The sequence below is a fragment of the Somniosus microcephalus genome, unplaced genomic scaffold (genome assembly GCF_052327205.1).
Source record: "Somniosus microcephalus isolate GS21.2 unplaced genomic scaffold, FLI_Smic_1.0 unresolved_chr9, whole genome shotgun sequence".
NCBI lineage: Eukaryota > Metazoa > Chordata > Chondrichthyes > Squaliformes > Somniosidae > Somniosus > Somniosus microcephalus.
The window spans coordinates 15,932,056-15,959,311 of record NW_028225187.1 but is presented as its reverse complement, the minus strand read 5'-3'; the positions used below and the strand labels follow the sequence as shown (position 1 = coordinate 15,959,311).

The following is a 27,256-nucleotide window of genomic DNA, read 5'->3' as shown; positions in this document are numbered from 1 at the left end:
GGGTTAGATACAGAGTAAAGCTCCCTCTACACTGTCCCATCAAACACTCCCAGGGCAGGTACAGCACGGGTTAGATACAGAGTAAAGCTCCCTCTACACTGTCCCATCAAACATCCCCAGGGCAGGTACAGCACGGGGTTAGATACAGAGTAAAGCTCCCTCTACACTGTCCCATCAAACACTCCCAGGGCAGGTACAGCACGGGGTTAGATACAGAGTAAAGCTCCCTCTACACTGTCCCCTCAAACACCGCCAGGGCAGTTACAGCACGGGTTAGATCCAGAGTAAAGCTCCCTCTACACTGTCCCATCAAACACTCCCAGGGCAGGTACAGCACGGATTAAAACTCCATGTTGTAGAATTTTTCCTTTCGATTCTTTTAGCTGCCTGTATCACTCCCATAAGCGGTCCATAGGTCCCTATGTTCTGGAGTTTGCCCGTTGAGTGTAAGAACGTGACACGTATGTTTCTGAACGCACTGCCATGCGTGAACCAGTAATGACGCCGCCGGCTTCTTCCTCTTAGGTACGAAGTGATGCAGTGTTGCTGGGCACAGCCCGAGTCGCGCCCCTCGGTGAGTGATGTCCACCTCCTGCTGACCTACCTGGTGAGCCAGCGCCCGGGTGCCACCGCGGAGGAGGACACCTTCGAGAGCCGCTGGAACGCTTTGAAGCCGGCCGGGCGGGTGGCGGGCTTGAGGGGAGCTTTCCCGCTGCTGGAGGGGCTGTGCGCCGGCGATGACGACGGCGGTCTCCACGGCGATTTGGACGACATCCTGACAGTGACCGAGACTAGCCGGGGCCTGAACTTCGAGTACATGTGGGAGCGGGCGCTGTTCGGGCGCCAAGCGGTCGAGCGCGCCGCCCCCACCGACCCCTTCCTCGACTCGCGCCCGCCGCCTCCCCCGCCCCCGCGGGGCCTGGAGACGCCGAGCGTGGTGCCGGTGATCAGCGCCAGGAGCCCGTCCGTCTGCGGCGAGTACTACATCCGGCTGGAGGAGTCCAGCGGGAGGCCGCTGGAGGCCGGCTGCGCCCCCAGCCCCGTCTGCCCGCCCGCGCGCCGCCCCCCGAGCCCCGGCCAGCTGGCGCTGCGGGAGCTGCCGGGAATCTCCGGCGCCAAGCCCGGCCTGGCCGCCGAAACCGCGGCCTTGCCGCGCGAGGGCGTGGAGGAGACCTCGCTGGTCGAAGCGGGCGCCTATGCCTTCAACCTCTTCGCCCAGACACGCCCGGACGGCACGGGCCTGTTCGACGGCCCCTTCGAGGGCGGGCGCCTGGCCTCCCGGGGGCCGCTGGCCGACCGGGCCGAGAGCTGGACGCTGGGCGCTCGGGCGGGAGGGCGAGAGGGGGCCTCTCCCGCCCCGCTCCCAGCCAACCACCTCCCGCCGCCGCACACGGCGGGTGCTGCGCCTCCCCCCGGCCCCCCTGATCTTGCGCAGCCAGCGCCCAAGGAGCCGGCCGACAGTGGCTACGACACCGAGAGTGCCTTGTCCCCCGACTTCAGTCTGAAGGAGCCGGTTGTGGCGGAGGTGGAAGCGGAGTGCGAGGACCCCCACGGTCGATCAGCCGCGTCGCCTGGATCCAACGGGCTGCGGCCCCTGGGGGAGGGCACGCCCTACCGGGACTCGGCCTACTTCTCCGACCCGGACGGCGAGGCGGATAGGAGCCAGGAGACGGTAACCATGGCGGGCGAGGAGGCCGGGAGCAGTGAGGAGAGCTCCAGCCATGATTTCCCGCAAAAGGAGGAGGAGGAGGAAGGCAGGAGGAGGATCGAAGAATGGGAGAACCTCAAGAACGACTACCTGACGGGAAGGGGCGAGCGGGGCAGGGGAACGGTGGAGGACGACCCCCGGAGGTCGGAGGGAGCGGAGGTCACGACCCTCGGGCAGGCCGTGGACCCAACCCGAGATCACGACCTCTTCGACCAGGAAGAGGCAACTCAAGAGCTCATCAAACTCCAAGAGCCAATCCAAGACCTCAATGCATGCCAGGAGCCAATCCAAGACCGCAAGGAAAGCCAAGAGCCAATCCAAGATCGCATTGAAAGCCAAGAACCAATCCAAGATCTCATTGAAAGCCAAGAGCCAATCGAAGATCCCGTTGAACTCCAAGAGCCAATCCAAGACCTCAATGAAAGGCAGAAGCCAATCCAAGATCGCAAGGAAAGCCAAGAGCCAATCCAAGATCTCATTGAAAGCCAAGAGCCAATCCAAGATCTCATTGAAAGCCAAGAGCCAATCCAAGATCTCATTGAAAGCCAAGAGCCAATCCAAGATCTCATTGAAAGCCAAGAGCCAATCCAAGATCTCATTGAAAGCCATGAGCCAATCGCAGATCCCGTTGAATTCCAAGAGCCAATCGAAGATCCCGTTGAACACCAAGAGCCAATCCAAGATCCCGTTGAACACCAAGAGCCAATCCAAGATCTCACTAAACCCCAAGAGCCAATCCAAGATCTCACTGAATTCCAAGAGCCAATCCAAGACCTCACTCAACCCCAAGAGCCAATCCAAGATCTCATCGAAGATCCACCCCAAGATCTCTTCGAAGAGGCAGCAAGCACCGGCGGGGAGAGGGACAGAGTGGACGCGGTGAAGCAAGACGGTGAAACGAGAGGCGAGGACCCGCAGCCCCGGCCTGCGGCGAGGAGCGAGAGGGCGGGAGGCCGAGGGAGGGCGGTGGCCAAGGAGGCCAAGGCCCCACCGGGGGAGCGGGTAGTCAAGCGGCAGATGGAGAACGGCTTCCTGGTGCAGGTGTGCAAGGAGGAGCTGCTGCACAGCCTGCGGGAGGACGTCACCCGCAAGGTCCTGACCACCAGCTGCTACATGACGCCCTACGGGACGGGGACGAGCGACCGCATGACTCCCAGACACGGCACAGAGGCACAGGCCCCCGGGAGGCTCCGCCACCCCTCCTGTCCCGGCCCGGGAGGACGAGGGCAGATGTCGGTCAGGGCAGAGCGTCGGGCGGAGGGAGGGGTGGCCGTGGGGAGGAGGCTGCCCCCCGAGGAGCAGGACCCCTGGTCAAGGGAGGTCGGCGGGGACGGTGACACCAGGGACGGTGACGCCAGGGACGGTGACACCAGGGACAGTCAGCTGCTCGCCAAGGAACCCAGAGTCATCAGCCAACCAAACCTCTTCCTGGATTTCTCCAATGTTGCTTCGCCGCCCAGTGAAAACATCAAAGGTGAAGAGAAACTCCCTCTCTCTCCGTCTCTCTCTCTCCGTCTCTCTCCCTCGCTCTCTCTCTGTCTCTCCCTCTCTCCGCCTCCCTGTCTCTCTCTCTGTCTCTCTCACTCTCCCTCTCTCCGCCTCTCTGTCTCTCTCTTTCTCTCTCTCCCTCTCTCTCCCTCTCTGTCTCTCTCCCTCACTCTCCGTCTCTCTCTCTCTCTCCGTCTCTGTCCCTCTCTCTCTCTCTCTCTGTCTGCCTCCCTCCCTCCGTCTCCCTGTCTCTCTCTCTCTCTCTCTGCCTCTCTCTCTCTCTCTCTGTCTGTCAATTCAATTCAATTCAAATCGCTTTATTGGCATGACAAGGTACATCTTATGTTGCCAAAGCATCGAAAAACATTTATGGTTGAACACATAAACGCAGATCTATCCATACAGTGTATAAACAGATATATCCCTGAGTGTATAAATATACATTCATATAATTTGTATATACTCTTTTCTTAGGTTTATTGGTTGTCCCTCTGTTTATGGCAAGCTGTAACATAGTGTGCCGCTAAGGTTACACAATTTCTCTGTTCCCCGAGTAGGTATGGGAGTTTTTGGTCATCATTCAAATTTCTGAATTCAGGGCATATTTTTGTGAATTTTGGGTAGAAATTCTCCCTGATGCCCTGATATTTTCCACAAGCTGTGAGGAAGTGCATCTCTGTCTCCACCACTCCCTGACTGCAGTGAGAGCATATCCTGTCCTCTCTTGGCAGCCGGGTCTGCCTGTGTCTGCCTTTTTCGATGGCCAGGCTATGTTCACTAAGTCTGTACATTGTCAAGGTTTTTCTCAGTTTGCTATCTTTTACCATGGTCAGGTATTCAGCCATGTTGTATTGTCTGTTTAGGGCCAAGTAGCAATTGAGTTTGTTTTGGGTTTTTGTTGTTTCTGCCCAATATGACAGATATTTTTCCTTTTGCTTAGTGACAATTGTGTTGGGTCGAGTTCTCTGTGCTACGATGTCACTGTCCTGGGGCTGGTTATTGTTAGTAGTGTTAGTAGTTACTTCACTGAGTCCCAGGACTAGTTGACTGAGGGTATCCTTCTTTATGGTCCTCTCTTGGCATTTCAGGGCTTCGTAATGATAGCAGTGGGGGTTGCTCATTTTTAGGTGTTTCCAAAATTTGGTGGCTCTTTTTTGGATAGTAATTATTAATGGATATTGGCCTAGTTCTGCCCTGCATGCATTGTTTACGGTTTTCCTTTGGGTCCGGAGGATACTTTTACAGAATTCTGCATGTAGGATCTCAATTGGGTGTTTGTCCCATTTTGCGAATTCTTGTTGTTTTAACGGTCCCCACACCTCACTGCCATAGAGTGCAATTGGTTCAATTACTGATTTAAAAATTTTGAGCCAAATGCTAATTGGGATTTCTATTTGGATTGATCTTTTAATGGCATAGAAAGCCCTTCTAGCTTTCTCTTTCAGTTCATTCACAGCCAGTTTGAAGTTTCCCGTAGAACTGATTTTTAAGCCCAAGTATGTGTAGTTAGTGGTTTGTTCAATTTTAGTTGTTCCTAGTGTGAAATTTATTCTGGGTCCCTGATGTCTGGATCTTTGCTGGAACACAAGGACTTTGGTTTTTTGGGGGTTTATTGTCAGGGCCCAGGTCTGACAGAACGACTGTAGCAGATCCAGGTTCTGTTGTAGACCCTCCTTAGTTGGTGACAGCAGAACCAGGTCATCTGCATAGAGGAGGAATTTAACCTTGGATTCGTATAGGGTGAGGCCGGGTGCTGTAGATTGTTCAAGTAGTTTTGCCAATTCATTTATGTAAATATTAAAGAGTGTCGGTGAGATGGGCGAGCCCTGCGTCACACCACGCCCCTGTGGGAAGTATTTTGTTTGTTTGTCTCCAATTTTAACTGCACTCTCTCTGTCTCTCTCTGTCTCTCTCTCTCTCTCTGTCTCTGTCTCTCTCTCTGTCTCTCTCGCTCTCTCTCTGTCTCTCTCTCTCTCTCTGTCTCTCTCTCTCTGTCTCTGTCTCTCTCTCTGTCTCTCTCTCTCTATGTCTCCCTCTTTCTCTCTGTCTCTTCCTCTCTCTCTCTCTCTCTCTGTCTCTCTCTCTATCTCCCTCTCCTGCTCCTCTCTCACTGTCTCCCTGTCCGTCTCTCTCTCTCCCCCTCTCCCTCTTTCTCTGTCTTTCTCGGTCACTCTGTCTCTCTCTTTCGCTCCCTCTTTCTCAGCGCTACATGAAGGCAGGGCACTTGGAGTAGTTTGGGGATTGATACAGGGCTATGGGGAGAGAGCGGGGCTGTGGTATTAGTTTGGGATTGATACAGGGCTATGGGGAGAGAGCAGGGCAGTGGGATTAGTTTGGGATTGATACAGGGCTATGGGGAGAGAGTGGGGCAGTGGGATTAGTTTGGGATTGATACAGGGCTATGGGGAGAGAGTGGGGCAGTGGGATTAGTTTGGGGATTGATACAGGGCTATGGGGAGAGAGCGGGGCAGTGGGAATAGTTTGGGATTGACACAGGGCTATGGGGAGAGAGTGGGGCAGTGGGATTAGTTTGGGGATTGATACACGGCTATGGGGAGAGAGCGGGGCAGTGGGATTAGTTTGGGGATTGATACAGGGCTATGGGGAGAGAGCGGGGCAGTGGGATTAGTTTGGGGATTGATACAGGGCTATGGGGAGAGATTGGGGCAGCGGGATTGGTTTGGGGATTGATACAGGGCTATGGGGAGACAGCGGGGCAGTGGGAATAGTTTGGGGATAGATACAGGGCTATGGGGTGAGAGCGGGCCAGTGGGATTCGTTTGGGGATTGATGCAGGGCTATGGGGAGAGAGCGGGGCAGTGGGATTAGTTTGGGGATTGATACAGGGCTATGGGGAGAGAGCAGGGCAGTGGGATTAGTTTGGGGATTGATACAGGGCTATGGGGAGAGAGCGGGGCAGTGGGATTAGTTTGGGGATTGATACAGGGCTATGGGGAGAGAGCGGGGCAGTGGGATTAGTTTGGGGATTGGTACAGGGCTATGGGGAGAGAGTGGGGCAGTGGGATTAGTTTGGGGATTGATACAGGGCTATGGGGACAGAGCGGGGCAGTGGGATTCGTTTGGGGAGTGATACAGGGCTATGGGTAGAGAGCGGGGCAGTGGGATTAGTTTGGGGATTGATACAGGGCTACGGGGAGAGAGCGGGGCAGTGGGATTAGTTTGGGGATTGATACCGGGCTATGGGGAGAGAGCAGGGCAGTGGTATTAGTTTGGGATTGATACAGGGCTATGGGGAGAGAGCGGGGCAGTGGGATTAGTTTGGGGATTGATACAGGGCTATGGGGAGAGAGCGGGGCAGTGGGATTAGTTTGGAAATGATACAGGGCTATGGGGAGAGAGCGGGGCAGTGGGATTAGTTTGGGGATTGATACAGGGCTATGGGGAGAGAGTGGGGCAGTGGGATTAGTTTGGGGATTGATACAGGGCTATGGGGAGAGAGCGGGGCAGTGGGATTAGTTTGGGGATTGATACAGGGCTATGGAGAGAGAGCAGGGCAGTGGGATTAGTTTGTGGATTGATACAGGGCTATGGGGAGAGAGCGGGGCAGTGGGATTAGTTTGGGGATTGATACAGGGCTATGGGGAGAGAGCGGGGCAGTGGGATTAGTTTGGGGATTGATACAGGGCTATGGGGAGAGAGCGGGGCAGTGGGATTAGTTTGGGGATTGATACAGGGCTATGGGGAGAGAGCGGGACAGTGGGATCAGTTTGGGGACTGATACAGGGCTATGGGGAGAGAGCAGGGCAGTGGGATTAGTTTGGGATTGATACAGGGCTATGGGGAGAGAGCGGGGCAGTGGGATTAGTTTGGAGATTGATACAGGGCTATGGGGAGAGAGCGGGGCAGTGGGATTAGTTTGGAGATTGATACAGGGCTATGGGGAGAGAGCAGGGCAGTGGGATTAGTTTGGAGATTGATACAGGGCTATGGGGAGAGAGCGGGGCAGTGGGATTAGTTTGGGGATTGATACAGGGCTATGGGGAGAGAGCAGGACAGTGGGATTAGTTTGGGATTGATACAGGGTTGTGGGGAGAGAGCGGCGCAGTGGGATTAGTTTAGGATTGATACAGGGCTATGGGGAGAGAGCGGGGCAGTGGGATTAGTTTAGGATTGATACAAGGCTATGGCGAGAGAGCGGGGCAGTGGGATTAGTTTGTGGATTAATACAGGGCTATGGGGAGAGAGCGGGGCAGCGGGATTAGTTTGGGGATTGATACAGGGCTATGGGGAGAGAGCGGGGCAGTGGGATTAGTTTGGGGATTAATACAGTGCTACGGGGAGAGAGCGGGGCAATGGGATTATTTTGGGGATTGATACAGGGCTATGTGGAGAGCGGGGCAGTGGGATTAGTTTGGGGTTTGATACAGGGCTATGGGGAGAGAGCAGAGCAGTGGGATTAGTTTGGGGATTGCTACAGGTCTATGGGGAGTGAGCGGGGCAGTGGGATTAGTTTGGGATTGATACAGGGCTATGGGGAGAGAGCGGGGCAGTGGGATTAGTTTGGGGATTGATACAGGGCTATGGGGAGTGTGGGGCAGTGAGATTAGTTTGGGGTTTAATACAGGGCTATGGGGAGAGAGCGGGGCAGTGAGATTAGTTTGGGATTGATACAGGGCTATGGGGAGAGAGCGGGGCAGTGGGATTAGTTTGGGATTGATACAGGGCTATGGGGAGAGAGTGGGGCAGTGGGATTAGTTTGGGGATTGATACAGGACTATGGGGAGAGAGCGGGGCAGTGGGATTAGTTTGGGGATTAATACTGGGCTATGGGGAGAGAGCGGGGCAGTGGGATTAGTTTGGGGTTTGATACAGGGCTATGGGGAGAGAGCGGGGCAGTGGGATTAGTTTGGGGATTGATACAGGGCTATGGGGAGAGAGCGGGGCAGTGGGATTAGTTTGGGGATTAATACAGGGCTATGGGGAGAGAGCGGGGCAGTGGAATTAGTTTAGGATTGATACAGGGCTATGGGGAGAGAGCGGGGCAGTGGGATTAGTTTAGGATTGATACAGGGCTATGGGGAGAGAGCAGGGCAGTGGGATTAGTTTAGGATTGATACAGGGCTATGGGGAGAGAGCGGGGCAGTGGGATTAGTTTGGGGATTGATACAGGGCTATGGGGAGAGAGCGGGGTAGTGGGATTAGTTTGGGGATTGATACAGGGCTATGGGGAGAGAGCGGGGCAGTGGGATCAGTTTGTGAATTGATACAGGGCTATGGGGAGAGAGCGGGGCAGTGGGATTAGTTTGGGGATTGTTACAGGGCAATGGGGAGAGAGCGGGGCAGTGGGATTAGTTTGGGGATTAATACAGGGCTATGGGGAGAGAGCAGGACAGTGGGATTCGTTTGGGGATTGACACAGGGCTATGTGGAGAGAGCGGGGCAGTGGGATTAGTTTGGGGATTGATACAGGGGTATGGGGAGAGAGCGGGGCAGTGGGATTAGTTTGGGGATTGATACAGGGCTATGGGGAGAGAGCGGGGCAGTGGGATTAGTTTGGGGATTGATACAGGGCTATGGGGAGAGAGCGGGGCAGTGGGATTAGTTTGGGGATTGATACAGGGCTATGGGGAGAGAGCGGGGCAGTGGGATTAGTTTGGGGATTGATACAGGGCTATGGGGAGAGAGCGGGACAGTGGGATCAGTTTGGGGACTGATACAGGGCTATGGGGAGAGAGCAGGGCAGTGGGATTAGTTTGGGATTGATACAGGGCTATGGGGAGAGAGCGGGGCAGTGGGATTAGTTTGGAGATTGATACAGGGCTATGGGGAGAGAGCGGGGCAGTGGGATTAGTTTGGAGATTGATACAGGGCTATGGGGAGAGAGCAGGGCAGTGGGATTAGTTTGGAGATTGATACAGGGCTATGGGGAGAGAGCGGGGCAGTGGGATTAGTTTGGGGATTGATACAGGGCTATGGGGAGAGAGCAGGACAGTGGGATTAGTTTGGGATTGATACAGGGTTGTGGGGAGAGAGCGGCGCAGTGGGATTAGTTTAGGATTGATACAGGGCTATGGGGAGAGAGCGGGGCAGTGGGATTAGTTTAGGATTGATACAAGGCTATGGCGAGAGAGCGGGGCAGTGGGATTAGTTTGTGGATTAATACAGGGCTATGGGGAGAGAGCGGGGCAGCGGGATTAGTTTGGGGATTGATACAGGGCTATGGGGAGAGAGCGGGGCAGTGGGATTAGTTTGGGGATTAATACAGTGCTACGGGGAGAGAGCGGGGCAATGGGATTATTTTGGGGATTGATACAGGGCTATGTGGAGAGCGGGGCAGTGGGATTAGTTTGGGGTTTGATACAGGGCTATGGGGAGAGAGCAGAGCAGTGGGATTAGTTTGGGGATTGCTACAGGTCTATGGGGAGTGAGCGGGGCAGTGGGATTAGTTTGGGATTGATACAGGGCTATGGGGAGAGAGCGGGGCAGTGGGATTAGTTTGGGGATTGATACAGGGCTATGGGGAGTGTGGGGCAGTGAGATTAGTTTGGGGTTTAATACAGGGCTATGGGGAGAGAGCGGGGCAGTGAGATTAGTTTGGGATTGATACAGGGCTATGGGGAGAGAGCGGGGCAGTGGGATTAGTTTGGGATTGATACAGGGCTATGGGGAGAGAGTGGGGCAGTGGGATTAGTTTGGGGATTGATACAGGACTATGGGGAGAGAGCGGGGCAGTGGGATTAGTTTGGGGATTAATACTGGGCTATGGGGAGAGAGCGGGGCAGTGGGATTAGTTTGGGGTTTGATACAGGGCTATGGGGAGAGAGCGGGGCAGTGGGATTAGTTTGGGGATTGATACAGGGCTATGGGGAGAGAGCGGGGCAGTGGGATTAGTTTGGGGATTAATACAGGGCTATGGGGAGAGAGCGGGGCAGTGGAATTAGTTTAGGATTGATACAGGGCTATGGGGAGAGAGCGGGGCAGTGGGATTAGTTTAGGATTGATACAGGGCTATGGGGAGAGAGCAGGGCAGTGGGATTAGTTTAGGATTGATACAGGGCTATGGGGAGAGAGCGGGGCAGTGGGATTAGTTTGGGGATTGATACAGGGCTATGGGGAGAGAGCGGGGTAGTGGGATTAGTTTGGGGATTGATACAGGGCTATGGGGAGAGAGCGGGGCAGTGGGATCAGTTTGTGAATTGATACAGGGCTATGGGGAGAGAGCGGGGCAGTGGGATTAGTTTGGGGATTGTTACAGGGCAATGGGGAGAGAGCGGGGCAGTGGGATTAGTTTGGGGATTAATACAGGGCTATGGGGAGAGAGCAGGACAGTGGGATTCGTTTGGGGATTGACACAGGGCTATGTGGAGAGAGCGGGGCAGTGGGATTAGTTTGGGGATTGATACAGGGGTATGGGGAGAGAGCGGGGCAGTGGGATTAGTTTGGGGATTGATACAGGGCTATGGGGAGAGAGCGGGGCAGTGGGATTAGTTTGGGGATTGATACAGGGCTATGGGGAGAGAGCAGGGCAGTGGGATCAGTTTGGGGATTGATACAGGGCTATGGGGAGAGAGCGGGGCAGTGGGATTAGTTTGGGGATTAATACAGTGCTATGGGGAGAGAGCGGGGCAGTGGGATTAGTTTGGGGATTGATACAGGGCTATGGGGAGAGAGCGGGGCAGTGGGATTAGTTTGGGGATTGATACAGGGCTATGGGGAGAGAGCGGGACAGTGGGATCAGTTTGGGGACTGATACAGGGCTATGGGGAGAGAGCAGGGCAGTGGGATTAGTTTGGGATTGATACAGGGCTATGGGGAGAGAGCAGGGCAGTGGGATTAGTTTGGAGATTGATACAGGGCTATGGGGAGAGAGCGGGGCAGTGGGATTAGTTTGGGATTGATACAGGGTTGTGGGGAGAGAGCGGCGCAGTGGGATTAGTTTAGGATTGATACAGGGCTATGGGGAGAGAGCGGGGCAGTGGGATTAGTTTAGGATTGATACAAGGCTATGGCGAGAGAGCGGGGCAGTGGGATTAGTTTGTGGATTAATACAGGGCTATGGGGAGAGAGCGGGGCAGCGGGATTAGTTTGGGGATTGATACAGGGCTATGGGGAGAGAGCGGGGCAGTGGGATTAGTTTGGGGATTAATACAGTGCTATGGGGAGAGAGCGGGGCAGTGGGATTAGTTTGGGGATTGATACAGGGCTATGTGGAGAGCGGGGCAGTGGGATTAGTTTGGGGTTTGATACAGGGCTATGGGGAGAGAGCAGAGCAGTGGGATTAGTTTGGGGATTGCTACAGGTCTATGGGGAGTGAGCGGGGCAGTGGGATTAGTTTGGGATTGATACAGGGCTATGGGGAGAGAGCGGGGCAGTGGGATTAGTTTGGGGATTGATACAGGGCTATGGGGAGTGTGGGGCAGTGAGATTAGTTTGGGGTTTAATACAGGGCTATGGGGAGAGAGCGGGGCAGTGAGATTAGTTTGGGATTGATACAGGGCTATGGGGAGAGAGCGGGGCAGTGGGATTAGTTTGGGATTGATACAGGGCTATGGGGAGAGAGTGGGGCAGTGGGATTAGTTTGGGGATTGATACAGGACTATGGGGAGAGAGCGGGGCAGTGGGATTAGTTTGGGGATTAATACTGGGCTATGGGGAGAGAGCGGGGCAGTGGGATTAGTTTGGGGTTTGATACAGGGCTATGGGGAGAGAGCGGGGCAGTGGGATTAGTTTGGGGATTGATACAGGGCTATGGGGAGAGAGCGGGGCAGTGGGATTAGTTTGGGGATTAATACAGGGCTATGGGGAGAGAGCGGGGCAGTGGAATTAGTTTAGGATTGATACAGGGCTATGGGGAGAGAGCGGGGCAGTGGGATTAGTTTAGGATTGATACAGGGCTATGGGGAGAGAGCAGGGCAGTGGGATTAGTTTAGGATTGATACAGGGCTATGGGGAGAGAGCGGGGCAGTGGGATTAGTTTGGGGATTGATACAGGGCTATGGGGAGAGAGCGGGGTAGTGGGATTAGTTTGGGGATTGATACAGGGCTATGGGGAGAGAGCGGGGCAGTGGGATCAGTTTGTGAATTGATACAGGGCTATGGGGAGAGAGCGGGGCAGTGGGATTAGTTTGGGGATTGTTACAGGGCAATGGGGAGAGAGCGGGGCAGTGGGATTAGTTTGGGGATTAATACAGGGCTATGGGGAGAGAGCAGGACAGTGGGATTCGTTTGGGGATTGACACAGGGCTATGTGGAGAGAGCGGGGCAGTGGGATTAGTTTGGGGATTGATACAGGGGTATGGGGAGAGAGCGGGGCAGTGGGATTAGTTTGGGGATTGATACAGGGCTATGGGGAGAGAGCGGGGCAGTGGGATTAGTTTGGGGATTGATACAGGGCTATGGGGAGAGAGCAGGGCAGTGGGATCAGTTTGGGGATTGATACAGGGCTATGGGGAGAGAGCGGGGCAGTGGGATTAGTTTGGGGATTAATACAGTGCTATGGGGAGAGAGCGGGGCAGTGGGATTAGTTTGGGGATTGATACAGGGCTATGGGGAGAGAGCGGGGCAGTGGGATTAGTTTGGGGATTGATACAGGGCTATGGGGAGAGAGCGGGACAGTGGGATCAGTTTGGGGACTGATACAGGGCTATGGGGAGAGAGCAGGGCAGTGGGATTAGTTTGGGATTGATACAGGGCTATGGGGAGAGAGCAGGGCAGTGGGATTAGTTTGGAGATTGATACAGGGCTATGGGGAGAGAGCGGGGCAGTGGGATTAGTTTGGGATTGATACAGGGTTGTGGGGAGAGAGCGGCGCAGTGGGATTAGTTTAGGATTGATACAGGGCTATGGGGAGAGAGCGGGGCAGTGGGATTAGTTTAGGATTGATACAAGGCTATGGCGAGAGAGCGGGGCAGTGGGATTAGTTTGTGGATTAATACAGGGCTATGGGGAGAGAGCGGGGCAGCGGGATTAGTTTGGGGATTGATACAGGGCTATGGGGAGAGAGCGGGGCAGTGGGATTAGTTTGGGGATTAATACAGTGCTATGGGGAGAGAGCGGGGCAGTGGGATTAGTTTGGGGATTGATACAGGGCTATGGGGAGAGAGCGGGGCAATGGGATTATTTTGGGGATTGATACAGGGCTATGTGGAGAGCGGGGCAGTGGGATTAGTTTGGGGTTTGATACAGGGCTATGGGGAGAGAGCAGAGCAGTGGGATTAGTTTGGGGATTGCTACAGGTCTATGGGGAGTGAGCGGGGCAGTGGGATTAGTTTGGGATTGATACAGGGCTATGGGGAGAGAGCGGGGCAGTGGGATTAGTTTGGGGATTGATACAGGGCTATGGGGAGTGTGGGGCAGTGAAATTAGTTTGGGGATTAATACAGGGCTATGGGGAGAGAGCAGGGCAGTGAGATTAGTTTGGGATTGATACAGGGCTATGGGGAGAGAGCGGGGCAGTGGGATTAGTTTGGGATTGATACAGGGCTATGGGGAGAGAGTGGGGCAGTGGGATTAGTTTGGGGATTGATACAGGACTATGGGGAGAGAGCGGGGCAGTGGGATTAGTTTGGGGATTAATACTGGGCTATGGGGAGAGAGCGGGGCAGTGGGATTAGTTTGGGGTTTGATACAGGGCTATGGGGAGAGAGCGGGGCAGTGGGATTAGTTTGGGGATTGATACAGGGCTATGGGGAGAGAGCGGGGCAGTGGGATTAGTTTGGGGATTAATACAGGGCTATGGGGAGAGAGCGGGGCAGTGGAATTAGTTTAGGATTGATACAGGGCTATGGGGAGAGAGCGGGGCAGTGGGATTAGTTTAGGATTGATACAGGGCTATGGGGAGAGAGCAGGGCAGTGGGATTAGTTTAGGATTGATACAGGGCTATGGGGAGAGAGCGGGGCAGTGGGATTAGTTTGGGGATTGATACAGGGCTATGGGGAGAGAGCGGGGTAGTGGGATTAGTTTGGGGATTGATACAGGGCTATGGGGAGAGAGCGGGGCAGTGGGATCAGTTTGTGAATTGATACAGGGCTATGGGGAGAGAGCGGGGCAGTGGGATTAGTTTGGGGATTGTTACAGGGCTATGGGGAGAGAGCGGGGCAGTGGGATTAGTTTGGGGATTAATACAGGGCTATGGGGAGAGAGCAGGACAGTGGGATTCGTTTGGGGATTGACACAGGGCTATGTGGAGAGAGCGGGGCAGTGGGATTAGTTTGGGGATTGATACAGGGGTATGGGGAGAGAGCGGGGCAGTGGGATTAGTTTGGGGATTGATACAGGGCTATGGGGAGAGAGCGGGGCAGTGGGATTAGTTTGGGGATTGATACAGGGCTATGGGGAGAGAGCAGGGCAGTGGAATCAGTTTGGGGATTGATACAGGGCTATGGGGAGAGAGCGGGGCAGTGGGATTAGTTTGGGGATTGATACAGGGCTATGGGGAGAGAGTGGGTCGGTGGGATTAGTTTGGGGATTGATACAGGGCTATGGTGGGAGAGCGGGGCAGCGAGATTAGTTTGTGCTTGATACAAGGCTATGGGGAGAGAGCGGGGCAGTGGGATTAGTTTGTGATTGATACAGGGCTATGGGGAGAGAGCGGGGCAGTGGGATTAGATTGGGGATTGATACAGTGCTATGGGGAGAGAGCGGGGCAGTGGGATTAGTTTGGGATTGATACAGGGCTATGGTGAGAGAGCAGGGCAGTGGGATTAGTTTTGAAATGATACAGGGCTAATGGGAGAGAGCGGGGCAGTGGGTTTAGTTTGGGGATTGATACAGGGCTATGGGGAGAGAGCGGGGCAGTGGGATTAGTTTGGGGATTGATACAGGGCTATGGTGAGAGAGCAGGGCAGTGGGATTAGTTTTGAAATGATACAGGGCTAATGGGAGAGAGCGGGGCAGTGGGTTTAGTTTGGGGATTGATACAGGGCTATGGGGAGAGAGTGGGGCAGTGGGATTAGTTTGGGGATTGATACAGGGCTATGGGAGAGAGCAGGACAGTGGGATTAGTTTGGGATTGATACAGGGTTGTGGGGAGAGAGCGGCGCAGTGGGATTAGTTTAGGATTGATACAGGGCTATGGGGAGAGAGCGGGGCAGTGGGATTATTTTGGGATTGATACAGGGCTATGGCGAGAGAGCGGGGCAGTGGGATTAGTTTGTGGATTAATACAGGGCTATGGGGAGAGAGCGGGGCGAGTGGGATTAGTTTGGGGATTGATACAGGGCTATGGGGAGAGAGCGGGGCAGTGGTATTAGTTTGGGGATTGATACAGGGGTATGGGGAGAGAGCGGGGCAGTGGGATTAGTTGGGGATTGATACAGGGCTATGGGGAGAGAGCGGGGCAGTGGGATTAGTTTGGGGATTGATACAGGGCTATGGGGAGAGAGCAGGGGCAGTGGGGTCAGTTTGGGGATTGATACAGGGCTATGGGGAGAGAGCGCGGCAGTGGGATTAGTTTGTGGATTGATACAGGGCTATGGGGAGAGAGTGGGTCGGTGAGATTAGTTTGGGGATTGATGCAGGGCTATGGGGGGAGAGCGGGGCAGCGAGATTTGTTTGTGCTTGATACAAGGCTATGGGGGGAGAGCGGGGCAGTGGATTAGTTTGGGGATTGATACAGGGCTATGGGGAGAGAGCGGGGCAGTGGGATTCGTTTGTGATTGATACAGGGCTATGGGGAGAGAGCGGGGCAGTGGGATTAGATTGGGGATTGATACAGGGCTATGGGGAGAGAGCGGGGCAGTGGGATTAGTTTAGGGATTGATACAGGGCTATGGGGAGAGAGCGGGGCAGTGGGATTAGTATGGGATTGATACAGGGCTATGGGGAGAGAGCGGGGCAGTGGGATTAGTTTTGGATTGATACAAGGCTGTGGAGAGAGCGGGCCAGTGGGATTAGTTTGGGATTGATGCAGGGCTATGGGGAGAGAGCGGGGCAGCGGGATTAGTTTGGGGATTGATACAGGGCTATGGGGAGAGAGCGGGGCAGTGGGATTAGTTTGGGGATTGATACAGGGCTATGGGAGAGAGTGGGGCAGTGGGATTAGTTTGGGATTGATACAGAGCTATGGGGATAGAGCAGGACAGTGGGATAAGTTTGGGATTGATACAGGGTTGTGGGGAGAGCGCGGGGCAGTGGGATTAGTTTAGGATTGATACAGGGCTATGGGGAGAGAGCAGGGCAGTGGAATTAGTTTGGGGATTGATACAGGGCTATGGGGAGAGAGCGGGGCAGTGGGATTAGTTTGGGGATTGATACAGGGCTATGGGGAGAGAGCGGGGCAGTGGGATTAGTTTGGGGATTAATACAGGGCTATGGGGAGAGAGCGGGGCAGTGGGATTAGTTTAGGATTGATACAGGGCTATGGGGAGAGAGCGGGGCAGTGGGATTAGTTTAGGATTGATACAGGGCTATGGGGAGAGAGCGGGGCAGCGGGATTAGTTTGGGGATTGATACAGGGCTATGGGGAGAGAGCGGGCCAGCGGGATTAGTTTGGGGATTGACACAGGGCTATGGGGAGAGAGCGGGGCAGTGGGATTAGCTTGGGATTGATACAGGGCTATGGGGAGAGAGCGGGGCAGTGGGATTAGTTTGGGGATTGATACAGGGCTATGGGGAGAGAGCGGGGCAGTGGGATTAGCTTGGGATTGATACAGGGCTATGGGGAGAGAGCGGGGCAGTGGGATTAGTTTGGGGATTGATACAGGGCTATGGGGAGAGAGCGGGGCAGTGGGATTAGTTTGCCGATTAATACAGGGCTATGGGGAGAGAGCGGGGCAGTGGGATTCTACTCAACATCAGTCCTTCTGTTTATCTTTTCTCTTTATGTAGCCAAGGTTGCCCGACTCTCACTGGCTCTCCCATCGCTGGAGTTCCAGGGTCTTCCCAGACTGACCAGTCCCAAGCACTTCTGGGAGGCCGGAGAGTTGGCCGGACGAGAGGAGGAGGAGGAAGAGGAGGAGGAGGAGGAGGAGGAGGAGGAGCGGAGCGAGGCCTCGGATGAGGAGCCCGGCCCGGGGCGGAGGAGAAGTGACCGGCGGGGGGCGGGAGGAGCAGGAGGAGGAGGAGGAGGAGGAGGAGGAGAAGGCCGGAGAGGGCCGGCTGGTCCCCATTGTCGTCACGGAGACAGACGAGGCCTCCAACCTGCGCAGCCTGCTAAAGTCTCCCCGCTCCCCCGACGAGATGGACGACCTGGAGAGGAAGAGGAAGATGGTGTCCTTCTTCGATGATGTAACAGTCTACCTCTTCGACCAGGTGAGGGGGCCATCTCTCTGTCTCTCTCTCTGTCTCTCTCTCTCTGTCTGTCTCTCTCTGTCTCTCAATTCAATTCAATTCAATTCAAATCGCTTTATTGGCATGACAAGTTACATCTTATGTTGCCAAAGCATCGAAAAACATTCATGTTTGTACACAAAAATACAGATCTATCCATACAGTGTATAAACAGATATATCCCTGAGTATATAAATATACATTCATGTAATTTGTATATACTCTTTTCTTATATTTAGTGGTTGTCCCTCTGTTTATGGCAAGCTGTAACATAGTGTGCCGCTAATGTTACACAATTTCTCTCTTCCCCTAGTAGGTATGGGAGTTTTTGGTCGTCATTCAAATTTCTGAATTCCGGGCATATTTTTGTGAACTTTGGGTAGAAATTCTCCCTGATGCCCTGATATTTTCTACAAGCTGTGAGGAAGTGCATCTCTGTCTCCACCACTCCCTGACTGCAGTGATAGCATATCCTGTGCCTCTCTTGGTAGCCGGGTCTGCCTGTGTCTACCTTTTCGATCGCCAGGCTATGTTCACTAAGTCTGCACCTTGTCAAGGTTTTTCTCAGTTTGCTATCCCTTTACCATGGTCAGGTAATCAGCCATGTTGTATTGTCTGTTTAGGGCCAAGGTAGCAATTGAGTTTGTTTTGGGTTTTTGTTGTTTCTGCCCAATATGACAGGTATTTTTCCTTTTGCTTAGTGACAATTGTGTTGGGACGAATTCTCTCTGCTACGATGTCACTGTCCTGGGGCTGGTTATTGTTAGTAGTGTTAGTGGTTGCTTCACTGAGTCCCAGGACTAGTTGACTGAGGGTATTCTTCTTTATGGTCCTCTCTTGGCATTTCAAGGCTTCGTAATGATAGCAGTGGGGGTTGCTCATTTTTAGGTGTTTCCAAAATTTGGTGGCTCTTTTTTGGATAGTGATTATTAGTGGATATTGGCCTAGTTCTGCCCTGCATGCATTGTTTACGGTTTTCCTTTGAGTCCGGGAGGATACTTTAACAGAATTCTGCATGTAGGATCTCAATTGGGTGTTTGTCCCATTTTGCAAATTCTTGTTGTGTTAGCGGTCCCCACACCTCACTGCCATAGAGTGCAATTGGTTCAATTACTGATTTAAAAATTTTGAGCCAAATGCTAATTGGGATTTCTATTTGGATTGATCTTTTTATGGCATAGAAAGCCCTTCTAGCTTTCTCTTTCAATTCATTCACAGCCAGGTGAAAATTTCCCGTAGAGCTGATTTTTATGCCCAAGTATGTGTAGTTAGTGTTTGTTCGATTTTAGTTGTTCCTAGTGTGAAATTTATTCTGGGTCCCTGATGTCTGGATCTTTGCTGGAACACAAGGACTTTGGTTTTTTTGGGGGTTTATTGTCAGGGCCCAGGTCTCTCTCTCTGTCTCTCTCTCTCTCTCTCTCTCTCTGTCTCTCTCTCACTCTCTCTGTCTCTCTCTCTCTGTCTCTCTCACTCTCTCTCTCTCTCTCTGTCTCTCTCGCTCTGTCTCTCTCTCTCTCTCTCTCTCTGTCTCTCTCTCTGTCTCTCTTCGCTCTGTCTCTGTCTCTCACTCTGTCTCTCTCTCTCTCTCTCTCTCTGTCTCTCTCTCTGTCTCTCTCGCTCTGTCTCTCTCGCTCTGTCTCTCTCTCTCTCTCTCTCTCTGTCTCTCTCTCTCTGTCTCTCTCTCTCTCTCTCTGTCTCTCTCTCTCTCTCTCTCTCTGTCTCTCTCTCTCTCTGTCTCTCTCTCTCTCTCTCTCTCTCTCTGTCTCTCTCTCTGTGTGTCTCTCTCTCTCTCTCCTCTCTGTCTCTCTCTGTCTCTCTCTCTCTGTGTCTCTCTCTCTCTCTCGCTCTGTCTCTCTCTCTGTCTCTCGCTCCGCACCGCAAACCCCGCTCCAGAGACTCGTGACCTCGGCCAACACTGGGTGTGACCTCCTGCTCCCCAGGAGCGGTGAAAGTTCACTCACTGACCCCTGCTCTCGCTTTATCCATTCCAGGAGACCCCAACAAAACACGCTGAGCTGTGGCAACACGCCCGAAGGCGAGCGGACACCCCCGGGCCAACAGGACAAGGAGCTTCTCGAAACTTTGCCTCACATCGACGGGTTCAGTAAGTCTTTGGTCGCCCCCTTCTCCTCATCCTACACACCTCCCCTCCCTCATTCTCCTCATCCTTAGTCTCCCTTCCTCTTCCTCAGTGTTTGATGGGACAGTGTAGAGGGAGCTTTACTCTGTATCTAACCCGTGCTGTACCTTGCCTGGGAGTGTTTGATGGACAGTGTAGAGGGAGCTTTACTCTGTATCTAACCCGTGCTGTACCCGCCCTGGGAGTGTTTGATGGGACAGTGTAGAGGAGCTTTACTCTGTATCTAACCCGTGCTGTACCTGCCCTGGGAGTGTTTGATGGGACAGTGTAGAGGGAGCTTTACTCTGTATCTCACCCGTGCTGTACCTGCCCTGGGAGTGTTTGATGGACAGTGTAGAGGGAGCTTTACTCTGTATCTAACACCTGCTGTACCTGCCCTGGAGTGTTTGATGGGACAGTGTAGAGGGAGCTTTACTCTGTATCTAACCCGTGCTGTACCTGCCCTGGGAGTGTTTGATGGGACAGTGTAGAGGGAGCTTTACTCTGTATCTAACCCCGTGCTGTACCTGCCCTGGGAGTGTTTGATGGGGGACAGTGTAGAGGGAGCTTTACTCTGTATCTAACCCGTGCTGTACCCGCCCTGGGAGTGTTTGATGGGACAGTGTAGAGGGAGCTTTACTCTGTATCTAACCCGTGCTGTACCTGCCCTGGGAGTGTTTGATGGGACAGTGTAGAGGGAGCTTTACTCTGTATCTAACCCGTGCTGTACCTGCCCTGGGAGTGTATGATGGACAGTGTAGAGGGAGCTTTACTCTGTATCTAACCCTGTGTTGTACCTGCCCTGGGAGTGTTTGATGGGACAGTGTAGAGGGAGCTTCACTCTGTATCTAACCCGTGCTGTACCTGCCCTGGAGCTTTACTCTGTATCTAACCCGTGCTGTACCTGTCCTGGGAGTGTTTGACGGGACAGTGTAGAGGGAACTTTACTCTGTATCTAACCCCGTGCTGTAGCTGCCCTGGGAGTGTTTGATGGGGCAGTGTAGAGGGAGCTTTACTCTTTATCTAACCCCGTGCTGTACCTGCCCTGGGTGTGTTTGATGGGACAGTGTAGAGGGAGCTTTACTCTGTATCTTACTCCGTGCTGTACCTGCCCTGGGAGTGTTTAATGGGACAGTGTAGAGGGAGCTTTACTCTGTATCTAACCCGTGCTGTACCTGCCCTGGGAGTGTTTGATGGGACAGTGTAGAGGGAGCTTTACTCTGTATCTAACCCCGTGCTGTACCTGCCCTGGAGTGTTTGATGGGACAGTGTAGAGGGAGCTTTACTCTGTATCTAACCCCGTGCTGTACCTGCCCTGGGAGTGTTTGATGGGACAGTGTAGAGGGAGCTTACTCTGTATCTAACCCGTGCTGTACCTGCCCTGGGAGTGTTTGATGGGACAGTGTAGAGGGAGCTTTACTCTGTATCTAACCCCGTGCTGTACCTGCCCTGGGAGTGTTTGATGGGACAGTGTAGAGGGAGCTTTACTCTGTATCTAACCCGTGCTGTACCTGCCCTGGGAGTGTTTGATGGGACAGTGTAGAGGGAGCGTTACTCTGTATCTAACCCGTGCTGTACCTGCCCTGGGAGTGTTTGATGGGACAGTGTAGAGGGAGCTTTACTCTGTATCTAACCCGTGCTGTACCTGCCCTGGGAGTGTTTGATGGGACAGTGTAGAGGGAGCTTTACTCTGTATCTAACCCCGTGCTGTACCTGCCCTGGGAGTGTTTGATGGGACAGTGTAGAGGAGCTTTACTCTGTATCTAACCCGTGCTGTACCTGCCCTGGGAGTGTTTGATGGGACAGTGTAGAGGGAGCTTTACTCTGTATCTAACCCGTGCTGTACCTGCCCTGGGAGTGTTTGATGGGACAGTGTAGAGGGAGCTTTACTCTGTATCTAACCCGTGCTGTACCTGCCCTGGGAGTGTTTGATGGGACAGTGTAGAGGGAGCTTTACTCTGTATCTAACCGTGCTGTACCTGCCCTGGAGTGTTTGATGGGACAGTGTAGAGGGAGCGTTACTCTGTATCTAACCCGTGCTGTACCTGCCCTGGGAGTGTTTGATGGGACAGTGTAGAGGGAGCTTTACTCTGTATCTAACCCGTGCTGTACCTGCCCTGGGAGTGTTTGATGGGACAGTGTAGAGGGAGCTTTACTCTGTATCTAACCCCGTGCTGTACCTGCACTGGGAGTGTTTGATGGGACAGTGTAGAGGGAGCTTTACTCTGTATCTAACCCGTGCTGTACCTGCCCTGGGAGTGTTTGATGGGACAGTGTAGAGGGAGCTTTACTCTGTATCTAACCCGTGCTGTACCTGCCCTGGGAGTGTTTGATGGACAGTGTAGAGGGAGCTTTACTCTGTATCTAACCCCGTGCTGTGCCTGCCCCGGGAGTGTTTGATGGGACAGTGTAGAGGGAGCTTTACTCTGTATCTAACCCGTGCTGTACCTGCCCTGGGAGTGTTTGATGGGACAGTGTAGAGGGAGCTTTACTCTTTATCTAACCCTGTGCTGTACCTGCCCTGGGAGTGTTTGATGGGACAGTGTAGAGGGAGCTTTACTCTTTATCTAACCCTGTGCTGTACCTGCCCTGGGGAGTGTTTGATGGGACAGTGTAGAGGGAGCTTTACTCTGTATCTAACCCGTGCTGTACCTGCCTGGGAGTGTTTGATGGGACAGTGTAAAGGGAGCTTTACTCTGTATCTAACCTGTGCTGTACCTGCCCTGGGAGTGTTTGATGGGACAATGTGAGGGAGCTTTACTCTGTATCTAACCCCGTGCTGTACCTGCCCTGGGAGTGTTTGATGGGACAGTGTGGAGAGAGCTTTACTCTGTATCTAACCCCGGGCTGTACCTGCCTGGGAGTGTTTGATGGGACAGTGTAGAGGGAGCTTTACTCTGTATCTAACCCCGTGCTGTACCTGCCCTGGAGTGTTTGATGGGACAGTGTAGAGGGAGCTTTACTCTGTATCTAACCTGTGCTGTACCTGCCCTGGGAGTGTTTGATGGGACAGTGTAGAGGGAGCTTTACTCTGTATCTAACCTGTGCTGTACCTGCCCTGGGAGTGTTTGATGGGACAGTGTAGAGGGAGCTTTACTCTGTATCTAACCCCGTGCTGTACCCTGCCTGGGAGTGTTTGATGGGACAGTGTAGAGGGAGCTTTACTCTGTATCTAACCCGTGCTGTACCTGCCCTGGGAGTGTTTGATGGGACAGTGTAGAGGGAGCTTTACTCTGTATCTAACCCGTGCTGTACCTGCCCTGGGAGTGTTTGATGGGACAGTGTAGAGGGAGCTTTACTCTGTATCTAACCCGTGCTGTACCTGCCCTGGGAGTGTTTGATGGGACAGTGTAGAGGGATCTTTACTCTGTATCTAACCCGTGCTGTACCTGCCCTGGGAGTGTTTGATGGGACAGTGTAGAAGGAGCTTTACTCTGTATCTAACCCGTGCTGTACCTGCCCTGGGAGTGTTTGATGGGACAGTGTAGAGGGAGCTTTACTCTGTATCTAACCCGTGCTGTACCTGCCCTGGGAGTGTTTGATGGGACAGTGTAGAGGGAGCTTTACTCTGTATCTAACCCCGTGCTGTACCTGCCCTGGGAGTGTTTGATGGGACAGTGTAGAGTGAGCTTTACTCTCTGGTCCTGATGAATCTCTTGCGTCCGTTCCCAGGTGGAAGCTTCGAGTGGGATGATGATTTCCCTTTAACCGCTCCGAAGTCCTCCTTCATCTCCATGGTGACGCAATCTGCAGCGACGCTCCCGCCAATCCGAACCTGCGCGGGATTGGAGGAGCAGCAGAGAGAGAGCGAGGGGTCAAGGTTCACCGTCTCACCGGCCAATCAGACTCGGTTCTCCATCACACACGTCTCCGACCCGGATACTGTGTCCCCCAGAGGTAGGAGAGAGAGATCGAGAGACAGAGAGAGACAGAGAGAGAGAGAGAGAGAGAGAGAGAGACAGAGAGAGAGAGAGACAGAGAGAGAGAGAGAGAGAGAGAGACAGAGAGAGAGAGAGAGAGAGAGAGAGAGACAGAGAGACAGAGAGAGACAGAGAGAGAGAGAGAGAGAGACAGAGAGAGACACAGAGAGAGAGAGAGAGCGAGAGTGAGAGACAGAGAGAGAGACAGAGAGGGAGGGAATGAGAGAGACAGAGATAAATAAAAATTGATAAAGAAAGAGAAAATAGAATGAGAGTAAACTAGCGCGACAGATAAATTCAGACTGTAAAAGCCTCTATAGGTATGTAAAAACGCAAAGATTAGTGAAAGTAAACATGGGTCCCTTATAGGCTGAGACAGGAGAAATTATAATGGGGAAGAAGGACATGGCAGAGAAATTAAACAGATACTTTGGGCTCGATTTTGTCAATGGGGAGCTTTTGGAGGCGGGACTCCCACTTTTTGGGTTGTAGCCCCGCCTCCTTCAACTTGTGGACAATCCACGCTATTTTCCCTTGATTGACCTTGTTAAGCCTGCCCAGCTTACTGGTGACATCAGCGATTGACATTTCATCTGTCAAGAGCTTTTGACAGATGAAAAATCAGCGTTTGACAAGCTCTGTGAAGCTGTCCAACACTGACAATCTGTCTTCTAACTTGAGTCCTTCTACTCAGACTCAGTTAGAGATCTCTCCAGACCAGAAAGCAGAGGCTGCAGCTTTTGACAGTTCAGCGGCCATTCTGCTTTCTGTGCCGGTGAGCTCAGGGACTCCCGAGAACTGAAGGAAGGAAGCCTGCAGGAGAAAGTAAAGGTAAGTAAAACTTATTAAAACACTTTACACTTACCTCACACACTTACATAGAAGATAGAAGATAGGAGCAGGAGTAGGCCATTCGGCCCTTCGAGCCTGCTCCGCCATTCAACGAGATCATGGCTGATCATCCAAACCCTAGCACCCGGTCCCTACACTGACAGCCATCCCACCCAAGCCCTATCCCCGTAACCCCGTAACCCCACGTATTTAATCCCCCCTAACACTAAGGGCCAATTTTTTATCATGGCCAATCAACCTAACCCGCACATCTTTGGACTGTGGGAGGAAACCGGAGCACCCGGAGAAAACCCACGCAAACACGGGGAGAATGTGCAAACTCCACACAGACAGTCACCCGAGACCGGATTTGAACCCGGGTCCCTGGCGCTGTGAGGCAACAGTGCTAACCACTTCTGCACACATGCACCCATCACTCACCTGCACAATGGACATCTCGACCCCTCCAACCCCTGCAGACCGACGGTCCGCCTCGCTAACTTGCCGTGGTTCGGAGCCATCGGGCAGCCCACACTTCAGGGCTAAAAATAGGGATTAGGCAAAAAACTACCTGTTAACAGGCAGTGAATTGGCACTAATCCCCTTCCCGCCTCGGGGAGGCGGCTCCCAGCACAGGTCGGGTACCCGCCTCCTGGGACATTGGCACGGAGGCGGGTTGGGTTCCTGCCCCCCCCCGATTCTGCAATTTTCCCACCACTCCCGCCTCCAAACCCGCTTCCTTGGGGCTTGGAAATTCGAGCCCTTTGTGTCTGTCTTCACGGAAGAAATGGTGGAGAATCAAGGGTCTGAATGAGGAATGAGGAACTGAAAGAAATTAGTATTCGTAAAAACAAAGTACTGGAGAAAATAATGGGACTGAAGGCCAATAAATCTCCTGGACCTGATGGCCTACATCCTAGGGTTTTGAAAGAGGTGGCTATAGAGAGTGGATGCATTGGTTGTCATTTTCCAAAATTCCATAAATTCTAGAATAGTCCCCGTGGATTGGAAGGTGGCAAAAGTTACCCCACTATTTAAGAAAGGAGGGAGAGAGAAAACGGGGAACGACAGACCAGTTACTGGAATTTTTTGAGGATGTAACTGGTAAAATAGATAAGGGAGAACCAGTGGATGTGGTGTATTTGGACTTTCAAAAGGCTTTTGATAAGGTCCCGCATAAGAGATTAGCGTGTAAAGTTAAGGCACATGGGATTGGGGGCAAGGTATTGACTTGGATAGAGAACTGGTTGGCAGACAGGAAGCAAAGAGTTGGAATAAACGGGTCTTTTTCCGAGTGGCAGGCAGTGACTAGTGGGGTACCGCAGGGATCGGTCCTTGGACCCCAGCTATTCACAATATATATTAATGATCTAGACAAGGGAACTAGATGTAATATCTCCAAGTTTGCAGACGACACAAAGCTGGGTGGGCGTGTGTGCTGTGAGGAGGATGCCGAGAAACTCCAGGATGATTTGGACAGGTTGGGTGATTGGGCAGATGTATGGCAGATGCAATATAACGTGGATAAATGCGAGGTTATCCACTTTGGTGTAAAAAACAGGAAAGCAGATTATTATCTGAATGGCAATAGATTGGGAGAAGGGGAAGTGCAACGAGACCTGGGTGTCCTTGTGCACCAGTCGCTGAAGGTAAGCATGCAGGTGCAGCAGGCGGTCAAGAAGGCAAATGGTATGTTGGCCTTCGTAGCGAGAGGGTTTGAGTACAGGAACAAGGATGTCTTGCTGCAGTTGTACAGGGCCTTGGTGAGACCACATCTTGAGTATTGTGTGCAGTTTTGATCGCCTTATCTGAGGAAGGATGTTCTTGCCATGGAAGGAGTTCAGCGAAGATTCACCAGGCTGATACCTGGGATGGCAGGAATGACGTATGAGGAGAGATTGGGTCGATTGGCCTTCTACTCGCTGGAGTTTAGAAGAATGAGAGGGGATCTCATTGAAACTTATAAAATTCTGACAGGACTGGACAGACTAGATGCAGGAAGGATGTTCCCGATGGCGGGGGAGTCCAGATCCAGGGGTCACAGTCTAAGGATAAGGGGTAAGCCATTTAGGACAGAGATAAGGAGGAATTTCTTCACCCAGAGAGTGGTGAACCTGTGGAATTCTCTACCACAGAAGGTGGTAGAGGCCAATTCATTAAATATATTCAAGAAGGAGTTGGATATATTTCTTAAGGCTAAAGGGATCAAGGGATATGGGGAGAAAGCAGGGACAGGGTACTGAATTTGGATGATCAGCCATGATCTCATTGAATGGCGGAGCAGGTTCGAGGGGCCGAATGGCCTACTCCTGCTCCTATCTTCTATGTTTCTATGTTTCTATGTTAGCCTGACATCAGTATCACAGAATCACAGAAACCCCACAGTGCAGATAGAGGCCATTTCGGCCCATCGAGCCTGCACCGACACATATCCCACCCGATCCCCGTAACCCCTACACCAACACATGTCCCACCCTATCCCCATAACCCCACGTATTTAATCCCCCTAACACTAAGGGTCAATTTATCATAGCCAATCAACCTAACCCGCACATCTTTGGACTGTGGGAGGAAACCGGAGCACCCGGAGGAAACCCACGCAAACACGGGGAGAATGCGCAAACTCCACACAGACAGTCACCCGAGGCCGGATTCGAACCCGGGTTCCTGGCGCTGTGAGGCAACAGTGCTAACCACTATGCCACCGTGCCGCCCAGTAGTAGGGAAAATGCTATTATTAAGGACATGGTAACAGGGCACTTAGAAAATAATAATAGGATTGGGCAGTCAACACGGATTTGTGAAGCGAAATCGTGTTTGACAAATCTGTTAGAGTTTTTTGAGCTTGTAACTAGCAGACTAGATAAGGGGGAACCAGTGGATGTGGAATATTTGGATTTTCAGAAGGCATTCGATAAGGTGCCACACAAGAGGTTATTAAACAAAATGAGGGCTCATGG

The 27,256-nt window shown here is 52.9% G+C and overlaps 1 protein-coding gene across 1 annotated transcript in view; it reads left to right on the top strand.

Annotated features, from left to right (window-relative positions):
* The window catches only part of LOC147084820 (uncharacterized), a 48,009-nt gene that overhangs the window by 18,759 nt on the left and 1,994 nt on the right, over positions 1 to 27,256 (top strand). Inside the window, exons 5-7 of the mRNA XM_085979338.1 lie at positions 526 to 3,182; positions 16,986 to 17,183; positions 17,284 to 17,408. Of these exons, the coding sequence (XP_085835464.1) occupies positions 526 to 3,182; positions 16,986 to 17,183; positions 17,284 to 17,408 (2,980 nt within the window). The remainder of the gene's footprint in view (positions 1 to 525; positions 3,183 to 16,985; positions 17,184 to 17,283; positions 17,409 to 27,256) is intronic.